Consider the following 23,919-nt stretch of genomic DNA (forward strand, 5'->3'; position numbering starts at 1 on the left):
TGCTCGTCAATTGACCTGCATGGTAACAGTAGATGGAGAAAAGAAGTTCACTTCCTCTATGCTACTCTTTTTTGATGAAGTCTCTCCCTTCTCATATAAAGTTATTAATGAGATACCCTGTAAGAGCTTTTGTGCACAAGCCCCTTCAGTGTCATAACTGTAAAATATTTGGTCATGTGTCAAGTGTGTGCAGATATCGTATGCCAGATGAAGGGAAATTCTGCAACTGTGCAGGTAAACATGCTCCTGAACTCTTGGAGTGCCCTGGTGAAGGAGAATGAGGTGGCAAGGGTAAGGAGTATCCAGCGTGTCTCCTATCTGGAGGCGGTGAGAAAATTGGTGGGAACGAGTAGCGGGGAAGAAGCAATGGTAGTAGAACCGCCAAGACCAGTAAAGGTTTTTTTCATCAACCGAGGGATAGTGAAATGCTACATGTTAAAAAGTTGGACTTTGTATTATTTATTGTAATGGTCATAAACTGTACATCACAAGCGGAGAAGAAGTCTAAGAAAATTTGAATCATTGTGAATGCTGCTGAACATTTTTTGGGGCTTCGTGATTTTACAGCCGAAGTGGTGCAGGAAATCCAGTCGGTGAATGTAGCCACATCACAGGCCAGAGCCTGTGTAGGGATGTATTTTGGAGTGGACTGTGATTGAAGAAGTATGACGTTGAATTAAAAAATATATATTTTTAGTTGTCTTATTTTGTATGATATCATTTTACTGGAATATTTTTTTAAAGTTTCTTATTTAACACCCCGTCCAGCTGGTGGCGGTAATGGCCATTAACATTGGATGCCAACCGCCGTTTAAAACCCATCGAAGAAGAAAAGCCGGCAAGTGGCCAACTCTTATCCTAGAGAACGATACAGGAGTTTGCTCCATCCCTGCTCTAAACACATCTGATTCTAATAGTCAGCTGATTTGGGTGTGATTGAGTAGGCCAGGCCTAGGCCTGGAACAAAAGCCTGTTTTTAGGTTTTCAAGTTATAACCAGTAACTCTCCTTGAATAGTGTTGGCCACCCCTCATACCGTGAGCATGACCAAGACAAGGCAGGCAGTAGGTGTCACATAGACCAGTTGACAGGAGTTTAATGACTCAAGGTAAGAATCTTCAAAGCAAACTTAGAGAGTGGGATGGGGTGATGGGGAAACCTGCCACGGCCAGGCAAAACATAGTTATATAGTGACCCCTTGTGGTAGACCACGGACTTTTTCATTTCCAAAACACTGCTGACGACTTTCAAATGCGCCAACTGTGTCTCGGTAATCACATGATTTTTATGTTGCGTCAGTTGTGTAGTGTAGCAAACTCTCGCAGCTATTTTCTCAACGATACAGGGAATATTACATAACATTGGAGAGTAAGTGAACACGTAGAGCAATTTTGTTAAATCGTTAGGCCTCGACCTTGAACACATTTTTAAAGCGAAGTAGCTAGATAGATAGCTAACGTTAAGCACTTTTCCTTTTCATGACTAACTTCTGCTTGTTGCAACAGTCAAGTCAGAATGGGCCATTTTCTATCTCTCACCACCTTACTGTACCTGCTTGTTACGAGCTGCTCGGGCTCCCCTCCCTCGAATTTCATCGTCCTGTTCGCGGACGACCTGGGGTTCGGCGACCTAGGATGCTACGGCCATCCAACCTCGCTCACCCCCAACCTGGACCGATTGGCGGCCGACGGACTGAGATTCACTGACTTCTACTGCACCAGTCCCGTCTGCAGCCCCTCCAGGTAGTAACTAACTAGCAACATATTACAGTAACAATAGCTAATATCCTTATCAAAATCAGGAGGCTGTGGGGTATATATGAGAAACAACTCTACAGTTTAGGGATGAGTGAGGTGGGCAGTGAAAAAAAATCTAAATATTGGTCACGTGCACAGGATACAGCAGGGATACTCAACTACTATTTGAGAAGGTCCAGTGACACACATTTCCTAGGTGGCAAAGGTCCGGATGGATATCGTCCTTTATCGGCGCTACGACTTAGGAAACATGTTGTTATATAAAATGTACATTAAATTACACTAAAATGTGAATGAATTACAACTTCTTTCGAATGTAAACATGTGCAATATTTCAGCAACTTTGCTGAAGATGAAAAGTGGTTGCATATTTATCTATGCAAAAAGTTCACTGTGAACCATTGTACATGGGCCTTGAATAAAAGAAATCAAGTGCATGTATTCTGGAGAACAAAAGAGTTAACCTAAATAATCATCTGAATGCACAGAACGTCACTGTGGGCCATGCAATAATTAAGCAATAAGGCCCTATCGCCACACAATGCGGAGTGCCTGGATACAGCCCTTAGCCGTGGTATATTGGCCATATACCACAAACCTCTGAGGTGCCTTATTGCTAGTATAAACTGGTTACCAATGTAATTAAAGGTGTAAAAATTAGAGGTCGAACGTTTATGATTTTTCAACACCGATACCGATTATTGGAGGACCAAGAAAAGCCAATACCGATTAATCGGCCGACTATTTATTTATTTATTTATACATTTACATATTTGTAATGATGACAATTACAACAATATTGAATGAACACTTATTTTAACTTAATATAATACATAAATAAAATCAATTTAGTCTCAAATAAATAATGAAACATGTTCAATTTGGTTTAAATAATGCAAAAACACTGTGTTGGAAAAGAGAGTAAAAGTGCAATATGTGCCATGTAAAAAAAAAAAGCTAACATTTAAGTTCCTTGCTCAGAACATGAGAACATATGAAAGCTGGTGTTTCCTTTTAACATGAGTCTTCAATATTCCCAGTTAAGTTTTAGGTTGTAGTTATTATAGGACTATTTCTCTCTATACCATTTGTATCTCATATACCTTTGACTATTGGATGTTCTTATAGGCACAATAGTATTGCCAGCCTAATCTCGGGAGTTGATAGGCTTGAAGTCAAAAAACAGCACAATGCTTGAAGCACAGCGAAGAGCTGCTGGCAAACGCAGGAAAGTGCTGCCTACCACCGCTCAGTCAGACTGCTATATCAAATCATAGACTTAATTATAATATAATAAACACACAGAAATACGAGCCTTAGGTAATTAATATGGTCAAATCCAGAAACTATCATTTCAAAAACAAGACGTTTATTCTTTCAGTGAAATACGGAACCATTCCGTATTTTATCGAACGGGAGGCAACCCTAAGTCTAAATATTGCTGTTACATTGCACAACCTTCAATATTATGACATAATTATGTAAATTTCTGGCAAATTAATTATAGTCTTTGTTAGGAAGAAATGGTCTTCACACAGTTCGCATGATTATACCCTGTCTCTGCTTGCACAGATCGCAAGAGAAGTGACACAATTTCCCTAGTTAAAAGAAATTCATGTTAGCAGGCGATATTAACCAAATATGCATGTTTAAATTTTTTTACTTGTGTATTGATTTTAAGAAAGGCATTGATGTTTATGGTTAGGTCCACATTGGTGCAACGACAGTGCTTTTTTCGCGAATGTGCTTGTTAAATCGTCACCCGTTTGGCGAAGTAGGCTGTGATTTGATGATAAATTAACAGGCACCGTATTGATTATATGCAAAGCAGGACGAGCTAGATAAACTAGTAATATCATCAACCATGTGTAGTTAACCTGTGATTATATTAACATTGATTGTTTTTTTTAAAGATAAGTTTAATGCTAGCTAGCAACTTACCTTGGCTCCTTGCTGCACTCGCGTAACAGGTGGTCAGCCTGCCACCAGTCTCCTCGTGGAGTGCAATGTAATCGGCCATAATCGGCGTCCAAAAATGCCAATTACCGATTGTTATGAAAACTTGAAATCGGCTCTAATTAATCGGCCATGCCGATAATTAATCGGCCTGTTCTTGTTGTTACTATTCTTCTAAGGGAATGGAGCCAATTACCCCTTATCTCTTTTGTAAGCGTACCTCCCTCTTTGTGGGGTAAACAGCTCTTTGTGCAGATGTGTAAATAAAGATTTAGCTTTATCCTGAGAGGGAACTTCCTGGACATTTCTTGAATAAAACTCTTATAAACTGGAACATGAGCTTTGCCTGATCCTTAGAACAAGTTTTTCCTTGTTTGCAGGCTTTTTAGCTAACCCTGCTCAAACACAATTTTTTTACAATGTGAGGTGTTTGAGCACAGCTGGAGCAAACTCCTGCATATCAAGTAGCTCTCCTGGACTCCGGGAAGAGGGTTGGTCACCCTGCAACATTACAGTTACAACCAAATACTTTTTATGTCTTTGTAAAATGATTCCCTCATTCAATGAACCAGGAAGCTAACTAAGATGTTTATCTATGTGTAAGGTTAAAATATTAAGTGTTCACAGGAGATCTTGACAGCATAGGAGTTACTTGTCAATTAGGCTATTGTAATAATATATTTTTTTACTTTGTCAGAATTGCATGGCCAGTATTGAATAGAGGAGAATCCTAGCCAATTTTGAGCGCTTGAGACAGTTTTACAACCGGAGTATGGAGCATTTGTTTCATCAACTGCGTGTTTGCAATTATACACAAGTGCCAGTGGAGTTATTTTAGGACATCGGACATGACAATGACATTAACCCCCCCCCCCCCCCCCCCCGACAATGGATCACTGGCGCAAACGCACAGGTGATGCACACACCTTGGCTTTTCCAGGATTTTCATTGCTGACCAAAAATTTGCTATAACTGGGTAAATATTATCAACAAATGTACAAACGCAGCTAGGGTCGCTTTGATCTTGAGTCAGTGCAGATAGCACTGTTTAAGACCACCTAAAGCGAGACTGATTTAAGACCAAGACCTGAGCAAATCGAGACCGAGACCAGACGAGTCCAATTCAAGACCATGATTGTAATTGTGTCAAATCGCCACGATAATAGTAGAAAATGTTCTGTGTTCATATTGCAGAAGAACAGATTCTTTAGACATTCAGAGTTGTCAAAAAATGCATGCTGTGGGCAAATAGTGTCATATAAATGATCACTAACCGATACAGGTCTATAATAGATAATACAAAATTCAGTGCATTCGGAAAGTATTCAGACCCTTTCCCTTATTCCACATTTTGTTACGTTACAGCCCTATTATAAAATTGATTAAATATTACTCTTCTCATGAATCTACACACAATACCCCATAATGACAAAGGAAAACCAAGTTTTTAGAAATGTTTGCAAATATATTAAAAATCAAAACCGGAATTAACTTACATAAGTATTTAGACCCTTTGCTATGAGACTTGAAATTGAGCTCAGGTGCATCCTGTTTCCATTGATCATCCTTGAGATGTTTCTACAACTTGATTGGATTCCACCTGTGGTAAATTCAAATGATTGGACGTGATTTGGAAAGGCACACACCTGTCTATATTAGAGGTCGACCGATTAATCGGAATGGCCGATTAAGTTTTCATAACAATCGGTAATCGGCATTTTTGGACACCGATTATGACCGATTACATTGCACTCCACGAGGAGACTGCGTAGCAGGCTGATTACCTGTAATGCGAGTGCAGTAAGGAGCCACGGTAAGGTGCTAGCTAGCATTAAACTAATCTTATAAAAAACAATCAATCTTAACTTAATCACTATTTAACTACACATGGTTGATGATATTACTAGTTTATCTAGCTTGTCCTGCGTTGCATATAATCGATGCCGTGCCTGTTAATTTATCATCAAATCACAGCCTACTTCGCCAAACGGGTGATTTAACAAGTGCATTCGCGAAAAAAGCACTGTCGTTGCACCAATGTGGACCTAACCATAAACATCAACACCTTTCTTAAAATCAATACACAAGTAAAAAAATTTACACCTGCATATTTAGTTAATATTGCCTGCTAACATGAATTTCTTTTAACTAGGGAAATTGTGTCACTTCTCTTGCGTTCTGTGAAACAGAGTCAAGGTATATGCAGCAGTTTGGGCTGCCTGGCTCGTTGCGAACTGTGTGAAGACCATTTCTTCCTAACGAAGACAGCCAACTTCGCCAAATGGGGGATGATTTAACAAAAGCGCATTTGCGAAAAAAGCACAATCGTTGCACTAATGTACCTAACCATAAACATCAATGCCTTTCTTAAAATCAATACACAGAAGTACATTTTTTTTAAAAACCTGCATATTTAGTTAAAAGAATTCAAACAGCACTTTCCTGCGTTTGCCAGCAGCTCTTAGCAATGCTCTGTTTATGACTTCAAGCCTATCAACTCCCGAGATTAGGCTGGCAATACTAAAGTACCAATTAGAACATCCAATAGTCAAAGGTATATGAAATACAAATGGTATAGAGAGAAATAGTCCTATAATAACTACAACCTAAAACTTCTTACCTGGGAATATTGAAGACTCGTGTTAAAAGGAACCACCAGTTTTCATAAGTTCTCATGTTCTGAGCAAGGAAATGTTAGCTTTTTTTTTTACATGGCACATATTGGACTTTTATTTTCTTCTCCAACACTTTGTTTTTTTTTAAACCAAATTGAACATGTTTCCTTATTTATTTGAGACTAAATTGATTTTATTGATGTATTATATTAAGTTAAAATAAAAGTGTTCATTGTTCATTTATTATTGTTGTAATTGTCATTATTACAAATATATATATATATATATTTATTTGTCTATATTGACAGTGCATGTCAGAGCGAAAACCAAGGAATGAGGTTGAAGTAATTGTCTGTAGAGCTCCAAGACAGGATTGTGTCGAAGCACAGATCTGGGGGAAGGGTACCAAAAAATGTCTGCAGCATTGAAGGTCCGAAAGAACACAGTGGCCTCCATCATTCTTAAATGGAAGAAGTTTGGAACCACCAAGACTCTTCCTTGAGCTAGCCGTCCGGCCAAACTAAGCAATCGAGGGAGAAGGGCCTTGGTCAGGGAGGTGAACAAGAACCCAATGGTCACTCTGACAGAGCTCGAGAGTTCCTCTGTGGAGATTGGAGTACCTTCCAGAAGGACAACCATCTCTGCATGACTCCACCTATCAGGCCTTTATGGTAGTGGCCAGGGAAGCCACTCCTCAGTAAAAGGCACATGACATCCTGCTTGGAGTTTGCCGAAAGGCACCTAAATTACTCTCAGACCATGAGAATCAAGATTCTCTGATCTGATGAAACCAAGATTGAACTCTTTGGCCTGAATGCCAAGTGTCACGTCTGTAGGAAATCTGTCACCATCCCTATGGTGTAGCATGATGGTTGCAGCATCATGCTGTGGGGATGTTTTTCAGCGGCAGGGACTGGTTCACTTGTGAGGATCAAGGGAAAGATGAGCGAAGCAAAGTACAGAGAGATCCTTGATGAAAATCTGCTCCCGAGCACTCAGGACCTCAGACTGGGGCGAAGGTTCATCTTCCAACAGGACATTGACCCTAAGCACACAGCCAAGACAACGCAGGAGTGGCTTCGGGACAAGTCTCTGAATGTCCTTGAGTGGCCCAGCCAGAGCCCAGACTTGAACCCGATCGAACATCTCTGGAGAGACCTGCGAATAGCTGTGCAGCGACACTCCCCATCTTTTGGGAAATGCTGTAATTTATGAGGACTAAATGTATTATACATTTTTTTGTAAAATTTCTCCCCAATTTTGATCTGGTCTCATTGCTGCAACTTCCCAACACGCTCGGAAGGAGAAGGTCGAGTCATGCGTCCTCCGAAACTGCACTTCTTAACACCTACCTGCTTAACCCGGAAGCCAGCCGCACACCAATGTGTCGGAGGAAACACCGTGCACCTGACGACCGAGGTCAGCCTGCAGGCACCCGGCCCGCCACGAGTTGCTAGAGCTCGATGAGCGGCCAAATCCGGGTTTGATCCCCCGGCCAAATCCTCCCCTAACCCAGACGACGCTGGGCCAATTGTGCGCCGTTCGATGGTGATAGTGCCCGTGATCAAACCCGGGTCTGTAATGATGCTGTGACTTAGACCGCTGAGCCACTCGGGAGGCCCCTAAAATGTATTTTAAAAGATGAGACTATAATAAATACCGCTTTTATGCCATACAAGCAAGCCAAACACCCGTGAGTCCAAATGTGCTTTTCAGATATCCATATCATAAAACTTGTGTCAACATTTATGATCCCTATGTTTGATGTACAGTTACAAGATGGCATGGCTTTATACCCTGGGTTGTCCTGAACAGAATTAGCCTATGTTTGCTGTATTGTGAAAGTGTGCCGCAGACCACTCATCTAAATACACTCATGACTCCATTATATGCGCACCAAAATTATGGTCTGCTTCTCTGAATTGCCTTGTAAAAGCATAACACTGTAAGATCATATTAAAAAAATTATAATATGCCCACCTGATCCAGATTGCGATTCATAATGGACCGTTTTTGGAGTGCCTAAAGAACTACAGTAATTGTGTGAAGGCGTGGATGCAGGGCTGTGTTCCAAACAAACACACTACAAGTGTGCTTGCTCTAGTTCCTCAACAGCACAGCTAGGAGGGCTCTTAAGAGCACTGTTCTTGTTAGAATCTTCTTTGAGTCATAAAAGTGCATTGAAATTACTTATCAACTGTGCACACTTTGGAGAGGTGTGTTTGGCAACTTGAAAACACCAGTTAGACCTTTCACTCAAACCCCTTGTCATTGTTTTGTTTTGTCCCAAGTTTTCCAATAATATTCTTATCATGTTACAGAATGTATCAAGAGTATTTTCAGATTTCGTTATCAACAAATGCAGTGAAAAGTACAGTAAATGTAAAATGCACATAAAATCAACAGTGTAATGTTTGGATTCAGTCTTGTATCATGTGAACAGTTGTGTCCTCAGCTTTTAGTCTAATAATTTTTCCATAATCTCCAAACGGTTCCCTTTTAATTGCTAACATGGTTATGCATATACTTTCCATATTTCTTCTGTAAGAAACATTTCGATGTAGACCTATCCATAGGCCAATTTCCATGAGTGTAAGGGGTTAACCACCTGGGGTTTGCCTGTCAGGAAGACCAGCATCCATGATTTCAGTCACTCAAACTAAAATCTCACTGACAAAGCTTTCTGAATTGAATGTAATATCTGATCATAGACACACTGCAGCGCAACATCTATTTTGTGTTCATCAACCACTTGTATCAATGTTTTAAATAAATTTAATTATGGTTGTCTTTTCCCATCAGGGCGTCTTTGCTGACAGGGCGCTACCAGACCCGGTCAGGGGTGTACCCGGGGGTGTTCTACCCCGGTTCCCGCGGGGGTCTACCGCTGAACGAGACCACCATAGCAGAGGTGCTAAAGCCCCTGGGCTACGCCACGGCAGCCATGGGGAAATGGCACCTGGGGGTGGGGGAGAACGGGATGTACCTGCCCACCCGACAGGGCTTTGACCACTACCTGGGGGTCCCCTACTCCCATGACATGGTCAGTGTGTTCACTGGTAGTTGTTAATTGATTGGGTAACTGGTAGTTACTACACTGAACAAAAATATAAACGTAACATGTAAAGTGTTGGTCCCATGTTTCATGAGCTGAAAAAAAAGAAATCTCAGAAATGTTCCAAACTCACAAAAAGCTTATTTCTCTCTTGTGCACAAATTTGTTTACATCCCTGAGCATTTTTATTTTGCGAAGAGAATCCATCCACCTGACAGGTGTTGCATATCAGGAAGCTAATTAAATAACATGATCATTAGACAGATGCAAAAAATGCCACTCTAAAATGGGCAGTTTTGTCAGACAACACAATGCCACATATATCTGAAGTTTTGAGGAGCGTGCAATTGGCATGCTGACTGCAGGAATGTCCACCAGAGCTGTTGCCAGAGAATTAAATGGTAATTCCTCTACCATGAGCTCTACCGTGTCGTTTTAGAGAATTTGGCAGTACGTACAACCGGCCTCACAACTGCAGATGACGTGTAACCATGCCAACCCAGGACTTCAACATCTGGCTTCTTCACCTGCGGGATCGTCTGAGACCAGCCACCCGGAAGCTGATGAAACCGTGGGTTTGCACAACCTGAAGAATTTCTGCACAAACTGTCAAACACCGTCTGATAGTTTGTGCTCATCTGCATGATGAGCATATCTGTGTGCTGGTGGTCTTCACCAGGTTCTTGACCTGACTGAAGTTTGGCATCGTGACCAACTTCAGTGGGAAAATGCTCACCTTAGATGGCCATTGGCATGCTTGAGAAGTGCAGCATGGTGGAGGTGGGGTTATGGTATAAGCTACGGACAACGAACACAATTGCATTTGATAATTGCTATTTGAATGCACAGAATGCATTCCTTTGAATGCAAAGGGTGGCTTTTTAAAGAATCTCAAATATAAAATATATTTTGATTTGTTTAACACTTTTTTGGTTACTACATGATTCCATATGTATTATTTCATAGGTGTGATGTCTACACTATTATTCTACAATGTAGAAACCCTTAAATGAGTAGGTGTTCTAAAACTGTTGACCGGTAGTGTATAAAAAAACTAAATCTGAAATATCACATTTACATAAGTATTCAGACCCTTTACCCTTTACTTTTATTCATCTGATGACTGTTATTTATTTAGTCCATTAACTATGTTTTAATTGTTACCCGATTGAAATTAATCATGTAACAATTAACTCATTAGGATTTGGGGCACCAAGGAAGAAGTAGTTTAGAGAGGTAACATCTTCCGAATGAAACTCTATAAGGTCTTTACCTATTTCATTGATAAACAGTCATGTTAATAATCATTACCTCATATAAAGTCATCATAGGCCGTCATTGTAAATAAGAATTTGTTCTTAACTGACTTGCCTAGTTAAATAAAGGTACAATTTAAATTTAAAAAATCCCGACCAGTCTCAACCTTCTTGGATCTGCAAAAACACCATCCTTGCTCATTATTCAGTACTATACAAATGATTAACTAGCTAACTAAATAATAACACAGAATACACATACACCCTTTACATGAGACAATGGTCCCTAGTGGACTGACAAAATATGACGGTTGTTACAACATAGATGGAGAGGGTGGAAGAGCGAGAGAGAGAGAGAAAAAGGCACACTTATTGTCGAGACATTTCAGAATTATTCTCACAGTTAATCATATTTGCACACAAACTGCCGCCCGTATGGAATAAGAAATCATGAATGTATTTACGTGTGAGTTTTATTTATGTCGGAACAGCCCTTCTTTGGAAGGTTGTTGGCGTTCCAGCTGTATGGCTCTGATTGTCCGAAAGGGGTCTCCCCTTTCCAGTCTTCTACTGTTCACTCTGGAAGATAACCAGCCATGTCGTCAGTTCCCATTGGTGATGAGCGTTGTAGGATAGTCTCACTTAGATGTACTTTTCTCAATATCTGACTTAAGCCAGCTAATCAGCTGTACCAGTGATTGTCTGAGGTGAGCTTCTCGCTTCTTCCTCGTGTTGGTATTCAGGATTCGGACCACGATGTACATGAGCTACAGCTCTTTGTCTCTCTGGTCTATAGGAAGGTGAGTTTATTTCTTCACCTTGTGTTGAAGTTCAGAGTTTCAACCATTTAAAACATGTAGCTCTTGTCTCACGTTTCCTGCTCTAATGTTGATTTTGTTGGCAATGCTTTTTATGCATTCTCGTCAAAGGGGACGGCTCCGTCCGTCTGACAAGCTCTCTGACCTCACTCGGGGTGTGGCTACTTAATGTGCCAAAAAATTACAACACATTCCTATCTTAACAAAAATAAAAAATGTCATATTGGATGAAAACTAAACAGATAAAGGGGGTATACTTTCCAAGTTATAGTATTTGGTCCATATAGTGTCCATATAGTTTTTAATAACATCACACAATGAAAAACAATTTAACATCAGTTTTCTACATCTCCCCACTGACCATTTCCTACATCGTTACGTTAGAAATATTGTTCCATTATTCACTTTTTGGACGTTAGAGTTTTGGGCGGGCAAAAGTCTCTCAAGACAAATACATTCCTGTGGTTGATACTAAAGGGTAGATAGTTCTCTCCTGCTTAAATTTACGACCGGGTGTGGAGGTGTCAAAACCCCACAGTTCCCTCCTCCACCCCTTTGCGTTTGGGAGAGGGTCTGGTTGTCAGCCATTGCCAAGCTGATCTGACCCTTTGTGATTCTCACAGGACGGTCATGACACTTGGTACACCTGTATTTTGGGAGTTTCTCCAATTCTTCTCAAGCTTTGTCAGGTTGGATGGGGAGCGTTGCTTCACAGCTATTTTCAAGTCTCTCCAGAGATGTTGAATCGGGTTCAAGTCCAGGCTCTGGCTGGGCCACTAAAGGACATTCAGAGACTTGTCCCGAAGCCACTCCTGTGTTGTCCTGGATGTGTGCTTAGGGTCGTTGTCCTGTTGGAAGGTGAACCTTCGCCCCAGTTTGAGGTCCTGAGCGCTCTGGAGTTGGTTTTCATCAAGGATCTCTCTGTACTTTGCTCCGTTCATCTTTCCCTCGATCCTGACTGGTCTCCCAGTCCCTGCCACTGAAAAACATCCCCACAGCATGATGCTGCCACCACCATGCATTGCCGTAGGGATGGTGCCAGGTTTCCTCCAGATGTGACCCATGGCAATTAGGCCAAAGAGTTCAATCTTGATTTCATCAGACCAGAGAATCTTATTTCTCATGGCATGAGAGTCTTTAGGTGCCTTTTGGCAAACTCCAAGCGAGCTGTCATGTGCCTTTTACTGAGGAGTGTCTTCTGTCTGGCCACTCTACCATAAAGGCCTGATTGGTGGAGTGCTGCAGAGATCAAATCTTGTTTGCCACTTGCGCCGAATACAACATGTGTAGACCTTACAGTGAAATGGCTACTTACAAGCCCTTAACCAACAATGCAGTTTTAAGAAAAATAAGTGTAAATTAAAAAATAGAAAATAAAGTAACAAATAATTAAACAGCAGCAGTAAAATAACATAGCGAGGCTTTATACAGGGGGCACCGGTACAGAGTCAGTGTGCAGGGGCACCTGTTAGTCGAGGTAATATGTACATGTAGGTAGAGTTAAAGTTACTTTGCATAGATAATAAACAGAGAGTAGCAGCAGTGTAAAAGAGGGGTCTTGGTAGCCCTTTGATTAGCTGTTCAGGAGTCTTATGGCTTGGGGGTAGAAGCTGTTAAGAAGCTTTTTGGACCAAGACTTGGCGCTCCAGTACCGCTTGCCATGCGGTAGCAGAGAGAACAATCTATGACTAGGGTGGCAGAGGTCCTGGATGGCAGGAAGCTTGGCCTCAGTGATGTACAGGGCCATATGCACTACCCTCTGTAGTGCCTTGCGGTCGGAGGCCGAGCACTTGCCATACCAGGCAGTGATGCAGCCAGTCAGGATGGTCTCGATGGTGCAGCTGTAGAACCCTTTGAGGATCTGAGGACCCATGCCAAATCTTTTCAGTCTCCTGAGGGGGAATAGGCTTTGTCGTACCCTCGTCACTACTGTCTTAGTGTGTTTGGACCATGATAGTTTGTTGATGATGTGGACACCAAGGAACTTGAAGCTCTCAACCTGCTCCACTACAGCCTTTTCCTGTAGTCCACGATCATCTTTTTTGTCTTGATCACGTTGAGGGAGAGGTTGTTGTCCTGCCACCACACGGCCAGTTCTCTGATCATCTCCCTATAGGCTGTCATATCGTTATCGGTAACCAGTCCTACCACTGTTGTCATCGGCGAACCTGATGATGGTGTTGGAGTCGTGCCTGGCCATGCGGTCATTAGTGAACAGGGAGTACAGGAGGGGACTGAACACGCCCCCGTGTTGAGGATCAGCATGGTGGATGTGTTGTTACCTACCCTTACCACCTAGGGGCAGCCTATCAGGAAATCCAGGATCCAGTTGCAGAGGGAGGTGTTTTAGTCCCAGGGTCCTTAGCTTAGTGATGAGCTTTGAGGCCACTATGGTGTTGGAACGATGAGCTCCAGTCAATGAATAGCATTCTCACACAGGTGTTCCTTTTCTCCAGGTCGGAAAGGGCAGTGTTGAGTGCATTTGAGATTGCATCATCTGTGGATCTGTTGGGGCGGTGTGCAAATTGGGGTGGGTCTAGGGTTTCTGGGATAATGGTGTTGCTGTGAGTCATGACCAACCAGATGGTTGTCTTTCTGGAAGTTTCTTCAATCTCCACAGAGGAACTCTGGAGCTCTGTCATAGTGACCATCGGGTTCTTGGTCACCTCCCTGACCAAGGCCCTTCTCGCCCGATTGCTCAGTTTGGCCGGGCGGACAGCTCTAGGAAGAGTCTTGTGGTTCCAAACGTCTTCCATTTAAGTCTGATGGAGGCCACTGTGTTCTTGGGACTCTTCAATGCTGCAGAATTTTTTTTATATCCTTCCCCAGATCTGTGTCTTGACACAATACTGTCTCGGAGCTCTATGGACAATTCCTTCGACCTCATGGCTCAATTTTTACTCTGACATGCACTGTCAACTGTGGGACACTGGTGTGTGCCTTTTCAAATCATGTCCAATCAATTAAATGCACCACAGGTGGACTCAAATCAAGTTGCAGAAACATCTCAAGGATGATCAATGGAAACAGGATGCACCTGAGCTAAATGTCAAGTCTCATAGCAAAGGGTATGAATACTTATGCAAATAAGGTTTTACTGTTGTTGTTTTTTTATACATTTGCAAACATTTCTAAACCTGTTTTACACTTTGTCATTATGGGGTATTGTGTGTAGATTGAGGATTTTTTGATTTTTTTATTAATTAATACATTTTAAGATAAGGCTGTAACATTGAAAAAGTCAAGGGGTCTGAATACTTTCCTAAAGCACTGTATATTGTCAGTGTCTCTGTATTCATTGCCACAGCTAAGGGAGAGAAAGGACATTGTCACTTTTGCATTAGTTTGCGCTCTTTCTCAATCTTACTCTTATCCTCTTCTCCCTCTCTGCCTCCCCCTTTTGTTTGTATCTCTCTTAACTCTCTCTCCTTTTATCTTTCTTTCCCAGGGACCCTGTCAGAATCTGACATGTTTCCCTCCAGATGTTAAATGCTTCGGACACTGTGACGTCGGCGTGGTAACCATCCCACTAATGCACAATGATGTCATAAAGCAGCAGCCTGTGGACTTCCTGGATCTGGAGAGGGTTTACAGTGACTTTGCCACAGACTTCATCACCCAGTCTACCAGGAAGAAACAACCCTTCTTCCTCTACTACCCCTCCCATGTAATCATCTCTTTTTCCTCATCTGCCCCTCATGTAGTCATCTCTTCTTCCTCTACTACCCCTCCCATGTAATCATCTCTTTTTCCTCTACTACCCCTCCCATGTAATCATCTCTTTTTCCTCTACTACCCCTCCCATGTAATCATCTCTTCTTCCTCTACTACCCCTCCCATGTAATCATCTCTTTTTCCTCATCTGCCCCTCATGTAGTCATCTCTTCTTCCTCTACTACCCCTCCCATGTAATCATCTCTTTTTCCTCTACTACCCCTCCCATGTAATCATCTCTTCTTCCTCTACTACCCCTCCCATGTAATAATCTCTTTTTCCTCATCTGCCCCTCATGTAATCATCTCTTTTTCCTCATCTGCCCCTCATGTAATCATCTCTTTTTCCTCATCTGCCCCTCATGTAGTCATCTCTTCTTCCTCTACTACCCCTCCCATGTAATCATCTCTTTTTCCTCATCTGCCCCTCATGTAGTCATCTCTTCTTCCTCTACTACCCCTCCCATGTAGTCATCTCTTCTTCCTCTACTACCCCTCCCATGTAGTCATCTCTTCTTCCTCTACTACCCCTCCCATGTAATCATCTCTTCTTCCTCTACTACCCCTCCCATGTAATCATCTCTTCTTCCTCTACTACCCCTCCCATGTAATCATCTCTTCTTCCTCTACTACCCCTCCCATGTAGTTATCTCTTCTTCCTCTACTACCCCTCCCATGTAATCATCTCTTCTTCCTCTACTACCCCTCCCATGTAATCATCTCTTTTTCCTCATCTGCCCCTCATGTAATCATCTCTTCTTCCTCTACTACCCCTCCCATGTAATCATCTCTTTTTCCTCATCTGCCCCTCATGTAGTCATCTCTTCTTCCTCTACTGCCCCTCTCATGTGAGAAGATAACAATCGTTTCAAGTTCAAAGGTAGTGGGTACTCCTCCAACAACTTTCCAGGTGAACCGTCTCTCCCCCCTTTCTGTCCTCCAGCACACCCACTACCCCCAGTATGCAGGCCCGGCAACGGCAGGACGGTCTCGTAGGGGTCCGTTTGGTGACGCTCTGCTGGAATTTGACTCTACAGTAGGGAATCTGCTCTCAGCTCTGGAACATACTGGCGTCCTCAACAACACTCTCATACTGTTCACTGCTGATAATGGGTAGGAACTGTGTTTGTGTGTGTGATGGTGTGTCAGTGTAGTTTACTAGCAGCGTGTATGGATATTATGTAATAGTTTAGTTGCCTACAGTATGTGTGCTTGTGTTTACTACTGGTTTTACAACAAATGTTAAAGGACTAAAAGCCTTTCACATTTCAACCTTTGGTGAATCTCTCCAATCCCCCTCTCTACCCATCCAGGCCTGAGTTGATGCGTATGTCTCGGGGGGGTAATGCTGGTCCTCTGAAGTGTGGTAAGGGCACCACCTATGAAGGGGGCATGAGAGAACCTGCCATCGCCTACTGGCCTGGGACCATCACACCAGGTCTGTCAGGAGAGATATGTAGTCCTTTCAACTACAAAATAAATGTATCATCACACTCACCCACGCTTATTGGCTGAATGTTGTAGCCCTGAAGATCCCTTGTTTAATTTCAATTTAAAAAATTGCCAGGCTTATCATACTGCTGACATATGTGTATGGGGGTATTCACAGAGCAGGAGTTAGTTGGCGTGGTCACATTTAGGCCCCCCCCTCCATTTCAACTAGATTCAGAACTACAATGCATTCAGAAAGTATTCAGACCCCTTGACTTTTTCCACATTTTATTATGTTATAGCCTTATTAAAAAAATATATCAAATAGTTTTTTCCCTCATCAATGTACACACAATACACCATAATGACAAAGCAAAAACAGGTTTTTAGAAATCTTTGCATAAAATATGACATTTATATAAGTATCAGACCCTTTACTCAGTACTTTGTTGAAGCACCGTTGGCAGCGATTACAGCCTCAAGTCTTCTTGGGTATGACGCTTCAAGTTTGGCACACCTGTATTTGGACAGTTTCTCCCTTCTCTGCAGATCCTCTCAAGCTCTGTCAGGTTGGATGGGGAGCGTTGCTGCACAGCTATTTTTCAGGTCTCTCCAGAGATGTTAGATCGGGTTCAAGTCCGGGCTCTGGCTAGGCCACTCAAGGACATTCAGAGACTTGTCCCGAAGCCACTCCTGCGTTGTCTTGGCTGTGTGCTTAGGGTTGCTGTCCTGTTGGAAGGTAAACCTTCGCCCCAGTCTGAGATCCTGAGCACTCTGGAGTTGGTTTTCATCAAGGATCTCTCTGTACTTTACTCTGTTCACCACCGGACCAAGGCCCTTCTCCCCCGATTGCTCAGTTTGGCCGGGCAGCCAGCTCTAGGAAGAGTATTGGTGGTTCCAAACTTCTTCCACTTAAGAATGATGGAGGCCACTGTGTTCTTGGGGACCTTCAATGCTGCAGAAATGTTTTGGTACCCTTTTGCAGATCTGTGCCTCGACACAATCCTGTCTCGGAGCACTACGGACAATTCCTTCAACCTCAGGGCTTGGTTTTTGCTCTGACATGCACTGTCAACTGTGGGACCTTATACCACCTGGAAAGGTGTGTGCCTTTCCAAATCATGTCCAATCAATTGAATTTACCACAGGTAGACTCCAATCAAGTTTTAGAAACATCTCAAGGATGATCAATAGAAACAGGAGGCACCTGAGCTCAATTTCATGTCTCTTAGCAAAGGGTCTGAAATCAGTTTTTTTGCGAAAATCATTATTGTGTGTAGATTGCTGAGGAAAAAGTTATTTTAATCAATATTAGAATAAGGCTGTAACGTAACAATGTGGGAAAAGTCAAGGGGTCTGAATACTTTCCGAAGGCACTGTACATCTAATTTGAACTATATTTTCTAGGGGTCACCCATGAGCTGGCTAGCACCCTGGATATCATGCCCACCATCGCAGGGCTGGCGGGGGCCAAACTACCAATGGTGCAGCTGGACGGAGTGGACATGACGGACATCTTGGTCAACCACGGACCGGTATGGGAGACGTTATTCACTTCACTCTGAGTTTAGTTAAACGTCATTTGGGCTGAAGAATAGAAGATTGCATAATGTGTTCTTGACTTAAACACTTGGACATTGTTATTCATACCTATTTAACTTCCTGTGTTGTAGAGTAAGAGAGAGGCCATGATGTTCTACCCTACAGACCCCAGTGAGAAGTACGGCTTGTTCGCTCTCAGGCTGGGCAAATACAAGGCTCACTTCTACACACGTGGTAAGTGTGTGTGAGAGAGAGTCACGCACACTGTCATACTGCAGAATAGGGTACTCCAAAGTTCCTGTTTTGTGTTCCTGATGTGATTGCTGTGCTCTTTTGTAATTAGCTTTTTAACAACAAGATGCATTCCTAAACACTATGGCAAAGGGGCCAGCCAGAGGCTGAAATGGAACCTGGCCTAAATCTAAAATGTCTATCTGAACCACCTTTCCCTCGTTGTCTGTCCCCCAGGTGCAGGCCATAGCGAGACCACCCCAGACCAGGACTGTCACATAATCTCCTTCCTGAAGCCCCATGATCCTCCCCTGCTGTTTGACTTGGAGTCTGACCCCAGTGAGAACTACCCCTTGTCTCCGCTGGGACGCCCCGACCTGCAGGCCCTGCTACAGAGGATAGGCGTGGTCAAGGAACAGTTTGAAGCCTCCATGGAGTTTGGGGAGAGCCAGATCGGGAAAGGTAGCGACCCTGATCTTGAGCCCTGCTGCACCCCGCACTGCACCCCCAAACCTTCCTGCTGCCAGTGTGGCTGATGCAGCCTCAAACCGTCAGTAAAGCTTGTACTATACCTTAAGTAAGACTAGATCTAGTACCTCTATTACTGTGGATGAGGTACCCCAAAACTTAACCTCTGAAAGTGTGGAAAGACAGTTCTTTAAGCCATATGAGAGACTGTGGGAAGCAGCACTTTTTCAAACATTAGAAATGGTATATCCAGTATGGCCATTGTTCCACATGAGTGTCTGATCTACCAATTCTAATTCTATGGATGCGGGCACCCTCATCCTCATGTGGACCCTGCATTCCAGTGACAACAACACCCAAAGACTACTGTAATGGGCCCGGTTTCCCAAAAGCACTATGCCTCAATGACTCACTTAGCAACTGTGTGGTGTTTTGGGAAACGCATGTTACATCTTTGGCCGTTGTAGGAAAGATGCATTGTTAAAACACTCGTAAGCCTAAATTCCATCGCTATCGGGAAACCGGGCCCTGGCTAGTTTTACGAAAGACGGTGTGTGTATTCTTTTTAAATACAGGATTATATTAATACACTATTTTATAGTGAGAGAGTATGTAACATCTCACACCCAGAGGAGAGGAGTGGTAGTTAAGTTCAAACATATCTTTACTAACTAGACAGACCTTCATGTAAACAAATTGTACAAATCTAAGGAAATGTATTTTACAGATGACAATTTTATATGGCCTAGCTAGTCTATAATCAGGTTGTTGGTCTGAGATACATGATTGTAGCTTGGATCTAAATCATGCATTAATGTTGACATTTGAATTACAGTGGCAGATCTGAAGTTAGGATTTTACCCTATAAATGAACAGATTCATGAAACTGTTATTGTGACTCAGTAGCACGGTGACACAAGCACAAGAAAGAGACAGTCAGACGCATTTGGACATCAAGCATATATTTTATTCATAATACCAAACCCATGACAAGGCAGAGTGTATTTTTTTTTTTATGTTTTACTTTTAGATTTGTACAAGTCATTTTTTTAAGATACAATATAGATAACTTTGTATTTGTCACATACTGATGCTCTAGTTATACAGTGAAGAATCTAATTTGTTTAGGTATTAAAGTCCAAAGTTTAGATGAACTGTTAACTGGATGTTTGAGCTGCTATACAGGACTAGGGAATCGGTTGGTGTACTGTAGCTATCAGGGAAGATAGAAAGGCTTCAACTAAGCTCTTACAGGACAGAAAAACAAAAGACAAAACTAACTGGTACAGGTAAGATATGGAGCTTGTCTGGAGCTCAAAGCCATGGGCTACATTGGCAAGATGCGATAGGTTCCTGTATAAAAGCAGGCTCTCTGAAAGCTGTTTTTAATTGGTTCAGCTCTACTTCTCTGCTCTATCAGCAGATTGGCCAGCAATTGGGTGGGTGTGTTGTTGGATCTCAGCAAGGTCAAAGGTGACACATTACATGTGTCCCCTAATGATGATGTCACAGATATGCCTAAAGGGGTGCTGCTAAAGCCTGTCTGTGGGGTGAATGTTTGAGTTAGCAAGAACTCAAAATGTCACCTTGGTAGTTGACATAGAGTCAACGTGTGGAAACGCAGCACACTCAAATAAAAACAAGAACTGGAAATGTAAAAAAAAAAATTCCACCTTGGTTTTCATGTTTGTCAACTTTTTTGAATTTCTCTTATTTTAAATATTAATTTCAATAACATACATAACGTAAAGGACACAGTACAATCTTTTCAACTCTTTATAGTATTTACAGGATCTAACTGACAGCGATACACATTTAGATTACACACTCCCCACTGTCACTAATGATAAACTGGTCACCAACTCATCACCAGCAGATCAATGATGCACTTGTCTACATGATCCTTTTTTTGCTGTTTAATATTTGTTGAAGAATAAAAGCAGTAGATGATGTGTATCTGGGTCTAGAAGCGAGTCCCTCGTTTACTCTACTGTACTCAACCTGATATTGGGGATTGCAGTAGGGATGCCTGTTATTTCAATTCATTCTGTGTTCTCCACTTTTCTATACTCCATCTGTTTGATGTTGCACTGTAGTCTACAGTATGCTAATTGAACTGGAAAAAGACAACTAAAAAGTATAATGTCCTACTATAAGTAAGCAAACCATGTACTGTATATTGGCTTACCTATGACCAGATGAAAATCAAGGAGTACATTTGGAAAGGTCATTTCTCAAGCAGAATATGAGCCATTAGACATTGTAAAATCAACTTCTAAAACTGTACTGCTCAGACCAAATAAATGTTATTTTTTTCTAACTTAAACTCTACCCTAATTCTGACCTGCTCCACCTCAAAGAGAAGGTGGAGGGACATGAGAAGAATACACCACTCAATTCTAAGCATTATCTATCTCATGTCTTTACTGTGCCCTTATTCTCAGTGTACTCATCAACTTAAACAGACCGACACACCTGTACAATAGTGTTTCCTGTGAGGGAGTAGTGTTGAACTATCAGAACCGTGGAATTATGGCTTCTCCTGAAGAGGACCAACTGTCCTCGACCTGATATTCAGATTGATTATCTCTAAACATTGTGTAGTATCTGTACATCAGGACACTTCACTGTTGGATAAGATGGAAAGGAATATAACATAGGTAATTTCGATAATATTGTATTTACACCATTAAAGTCCAGAAGCTAAATAATGTTTTCTTCTCGCTCTGTTCCCAAAGCACTGACAGTTATCACCCCAGTTTCCATGGCAACCTCTTCCTGACACTCGGCTGTGTCTGGAGATTTGATTAGAGGAGTTGTTTTCCAATGAGAGATGACTACTGCAACTGTTCTTTCTGATCTGCCGCCAACAAATGTCAAAACTATGTATTTCAAAATGGTGGACATCAAATAAGCTAGGGGAAGGGACTACAGAAGAGAAATGTAACCAGGCATAAGCCACAGAACAAACCAGTTAAAGGATAAGTTCTCTGAAATAGGTCCCACTCCCACCAATGGTTCCCGACCCACTGTTTGATAAACACTGGGCTAAAACATCATCCCTCTCTTCCTTCCCATTTAATTTTCTTTGTCTTCCTCCTGTTTGATTATTGGTTGTGGATGCTACTTACATAGTTTATATGCATGAGGTGTCTGTATTTCTCTACTGCCTATACATATATTTACAGAACACACAATGTCTCATACGATACAGGGGTTAGCTCGGACCAAGTCAGATAACTACTCTCGCTCTACTTCGCTTCAATCTCACTACCAGTCGAACGAACAGCAGTTTGTCGATATTGAACAAATATACACTACCATTCAAAAGTTTGGGGTCACTTAGAAATGTTTGAAAGAGAAGCAAATTTTTTCCATAAAAATAACATCAAATTGATCAGAAATACAGTGTAGACATTCTTAATGTTGTAAATGACTATTGTAGCTGGAAACGGCAGATTTTTTAAATGGAATATATACATAGGTGTACAGAGGCCCATTATCAGCAACCATCACTCCTATGTTCCAATGGCACATTGTGTTAACTAATCCAATTTTTTCATTTTAAAAGGCTAATTGATCATTAGAAAACCCTTTTGCAATTATGTTAGCACAGCTGAAAACTGTTGTTCTGATTAAAGAAGCAATAAAACTGGCCTTCTTTAGACTAGTTGTGTATCTGGAGCATCAGCATTTGTGTGTTCGATTACAGGCTCAAAATGGCCAGAAACAAAGCATTTTCTTCTGAAACTCATCAGTCTATTCTTGTTCTGAGAAATGAAGGCTATTCCATGTGAGAAATTGCCAAGAAACTGAAGATCTCGTACAACGCTGAGTACTACTCCTTTCACAGAACAGCGCAAACTGTCTCTAACCAGAATTTAAAGAGGAGTGTGAGGCCCCAGTGCACACCTGAGCAAGAGGACAAGTACATTAGTGTGTCTAGTTTGAGAAACAGACGCCTCACAAGTCCTCAACTGGCAGCTTCATTAAATAGTACCCGCAAAACACCAGTCTCAATGTCAACAGTGAAGAGGTGACCCCGGGATGCTGGCCTTCTAGGCAGTTTTCAGATGGAAACGGCTGTGCTAACATAATTGCAAAAGGGTTTTCTAATCATCAATTAGCCTTATAAATTATAAACTTGGATTAGCTAACACAACGTGCCATTGGAACACAGTAGTGATGGTTGCTGATAATGGGCCTCTGTACGTCTATGTAGATTCCATAAAAAATCTGCCGTTTCCAGCTACAATAGTCATTTACAACATTAACAATGTCTACACTGTATTTCTGATCAATTTGGTGTTATTTTAATGGACAAAAAATGTGCTTTTCTTTCGAAAACAAGTGAACCCAAACTTTTGAACGGTAGTGTACATTTACACCAAACCATATCTGACCAAATAATATGATCCAGGTCCTATTCAATGTTGAGCTGGTTTTGTGTCCTAATAGCTCTGTGTGTGCATTACCCTCCTAACCATGCATTCGAACATGTGAAATAGCAGTAGTAGGAATATAATTGTTGTACTTGTTTTTTTAACCGAGGAGGATACGTCATATCTAAAATAACAGGTGCCAAGCACCTTATTCCTATAACTGTATCATAGGAAAAAAAGGTAAAATAAACAGGCAATCCATCTAGAAGAGGGAAAATAAACAAACAAATGAATCAATAAATAAAACATGTAGCATACTGTAGAACTGAAATTAACATTTCAGTTTTAGAGAGAGATATAGGGGGTATTTTTGCAATGGAGAGAAGAAGACCCACCAGCGTCCTCTGGTGATTGAGATTGATAAACATACAAGCAGCAGCAGGAAGAAGAAGAGAATACTGCTGTCATGGCAACATTTCCTGCTTCCTGCCTGCTCTACTCCAGGTAGATGTCTTCGGTGGGGCAGGCGTACTCCAGGTGCTCCTGGTAATACTCCTGGAAAGCCCGTCTAGAGAGGGAGACAGACAACAGAGGGATTAGCTTAGCAAACAGATGTCCTACTAAATCACCCAGCAAAAATGTCTCAGCCAGACTAACATCATGGTTCTAGTCCAAGATGAGCCTCAGCTTAGTAAA

General features: G+C 41.9%; 2 protein-coding genes across 3 annotated transcripts in view; one reads left to right on the top strand and one right to left on the bottom strand.

The window, feature by feature from the left end:
• Positions 1 to 1,254: 1,254 nt before the first annotated feature.
• Positions 1,255 to 20,797, top strand: arsa (arylsulfatase A). The gene is made up of 8 exons (XM_071416659.1): positions 1,255 to 1,741; positions 9,130 to 9,370; positions 14,905 to 15,123; positions 16,113 to 16,282; positions 16,483 to 16,607; positions 18,008 to 18,135; positions 18,274 to 18,376; positions 18,611 to 20,797. The coding sequence occupies exons 1-8, from the start codon at positions 1,515 to 1,517 to the stop codon at positions 18,907 to 18,909; spliced, it is 1,512 nt and encodes a 503-aa protein (XP_071272760.1). The 5' UTR covers positions 1,255 to 1,514; the 3' UTR covers positions 18,910 to 20,797.
• Positions 19,787 to 23,919, bottom strand: part of mapk8ip2 (mitogen-activated protein kinase 8 interacting protein 2) — a 132,077-nt gene continuing 127,944 nt past the window's right edge. For both annotated transcript variants that reach the window (XM_071416658.1, XM_071416657.1), the window contains exon 14: positions 19,787 to 23,791. In XM_071416658.1, coding sequence (XP_071272759.1) covers positions 23,719 to 23,791 — 73 coding nt within the window. In that variant the 3' untranslated portion in view covers positions 19,787 to 23,718. The remainder of the gene's footprint in view (positions 23,792 to 23,919) is intronic.

This window comes from Salvelinus alpinus, chromosome 9 (assembly GCF_045679555.1).
Source record: "Salvelinus alpinus chromosome 9, SLU_Salpinus.1, whole genome shotgun sequence".
Taxonomy (NCBI): domain Eukaryota; kingdom Metazoa; phylum Chordata; class Actinopteri; order Salmoniformes; family Salmonidae; genus Salvelinus; species Salvelinus alpinus.

What these genes read in the sequence shown, in the direction of transcription:
- arsa (XM_071416659.1), top strand. Translation starts at nt 1,515, where the DNA reads ATGGGCCATTTTCTATCTCTCACCACCTTACTGTACCTGCTTGTTACG. An exon ending in GCCTGGGACCATCACACCAG is followed by an intron (nt 16,608 to 18,007) that starts GTCTGTCAGGAG and finishes TATATTTTCTAG; the next exon opens with GGGTCACCCATGAGCTGGCT. An exon ending in TCTTGGTCAACCACGGACCG is followed by an intron (nt 18,136 to 18,273) that starts GTATGGGAGACG and finishes CCTGTGTTGTAG; the next exon opens with AGTAAGAGAGAGGCCATGAT.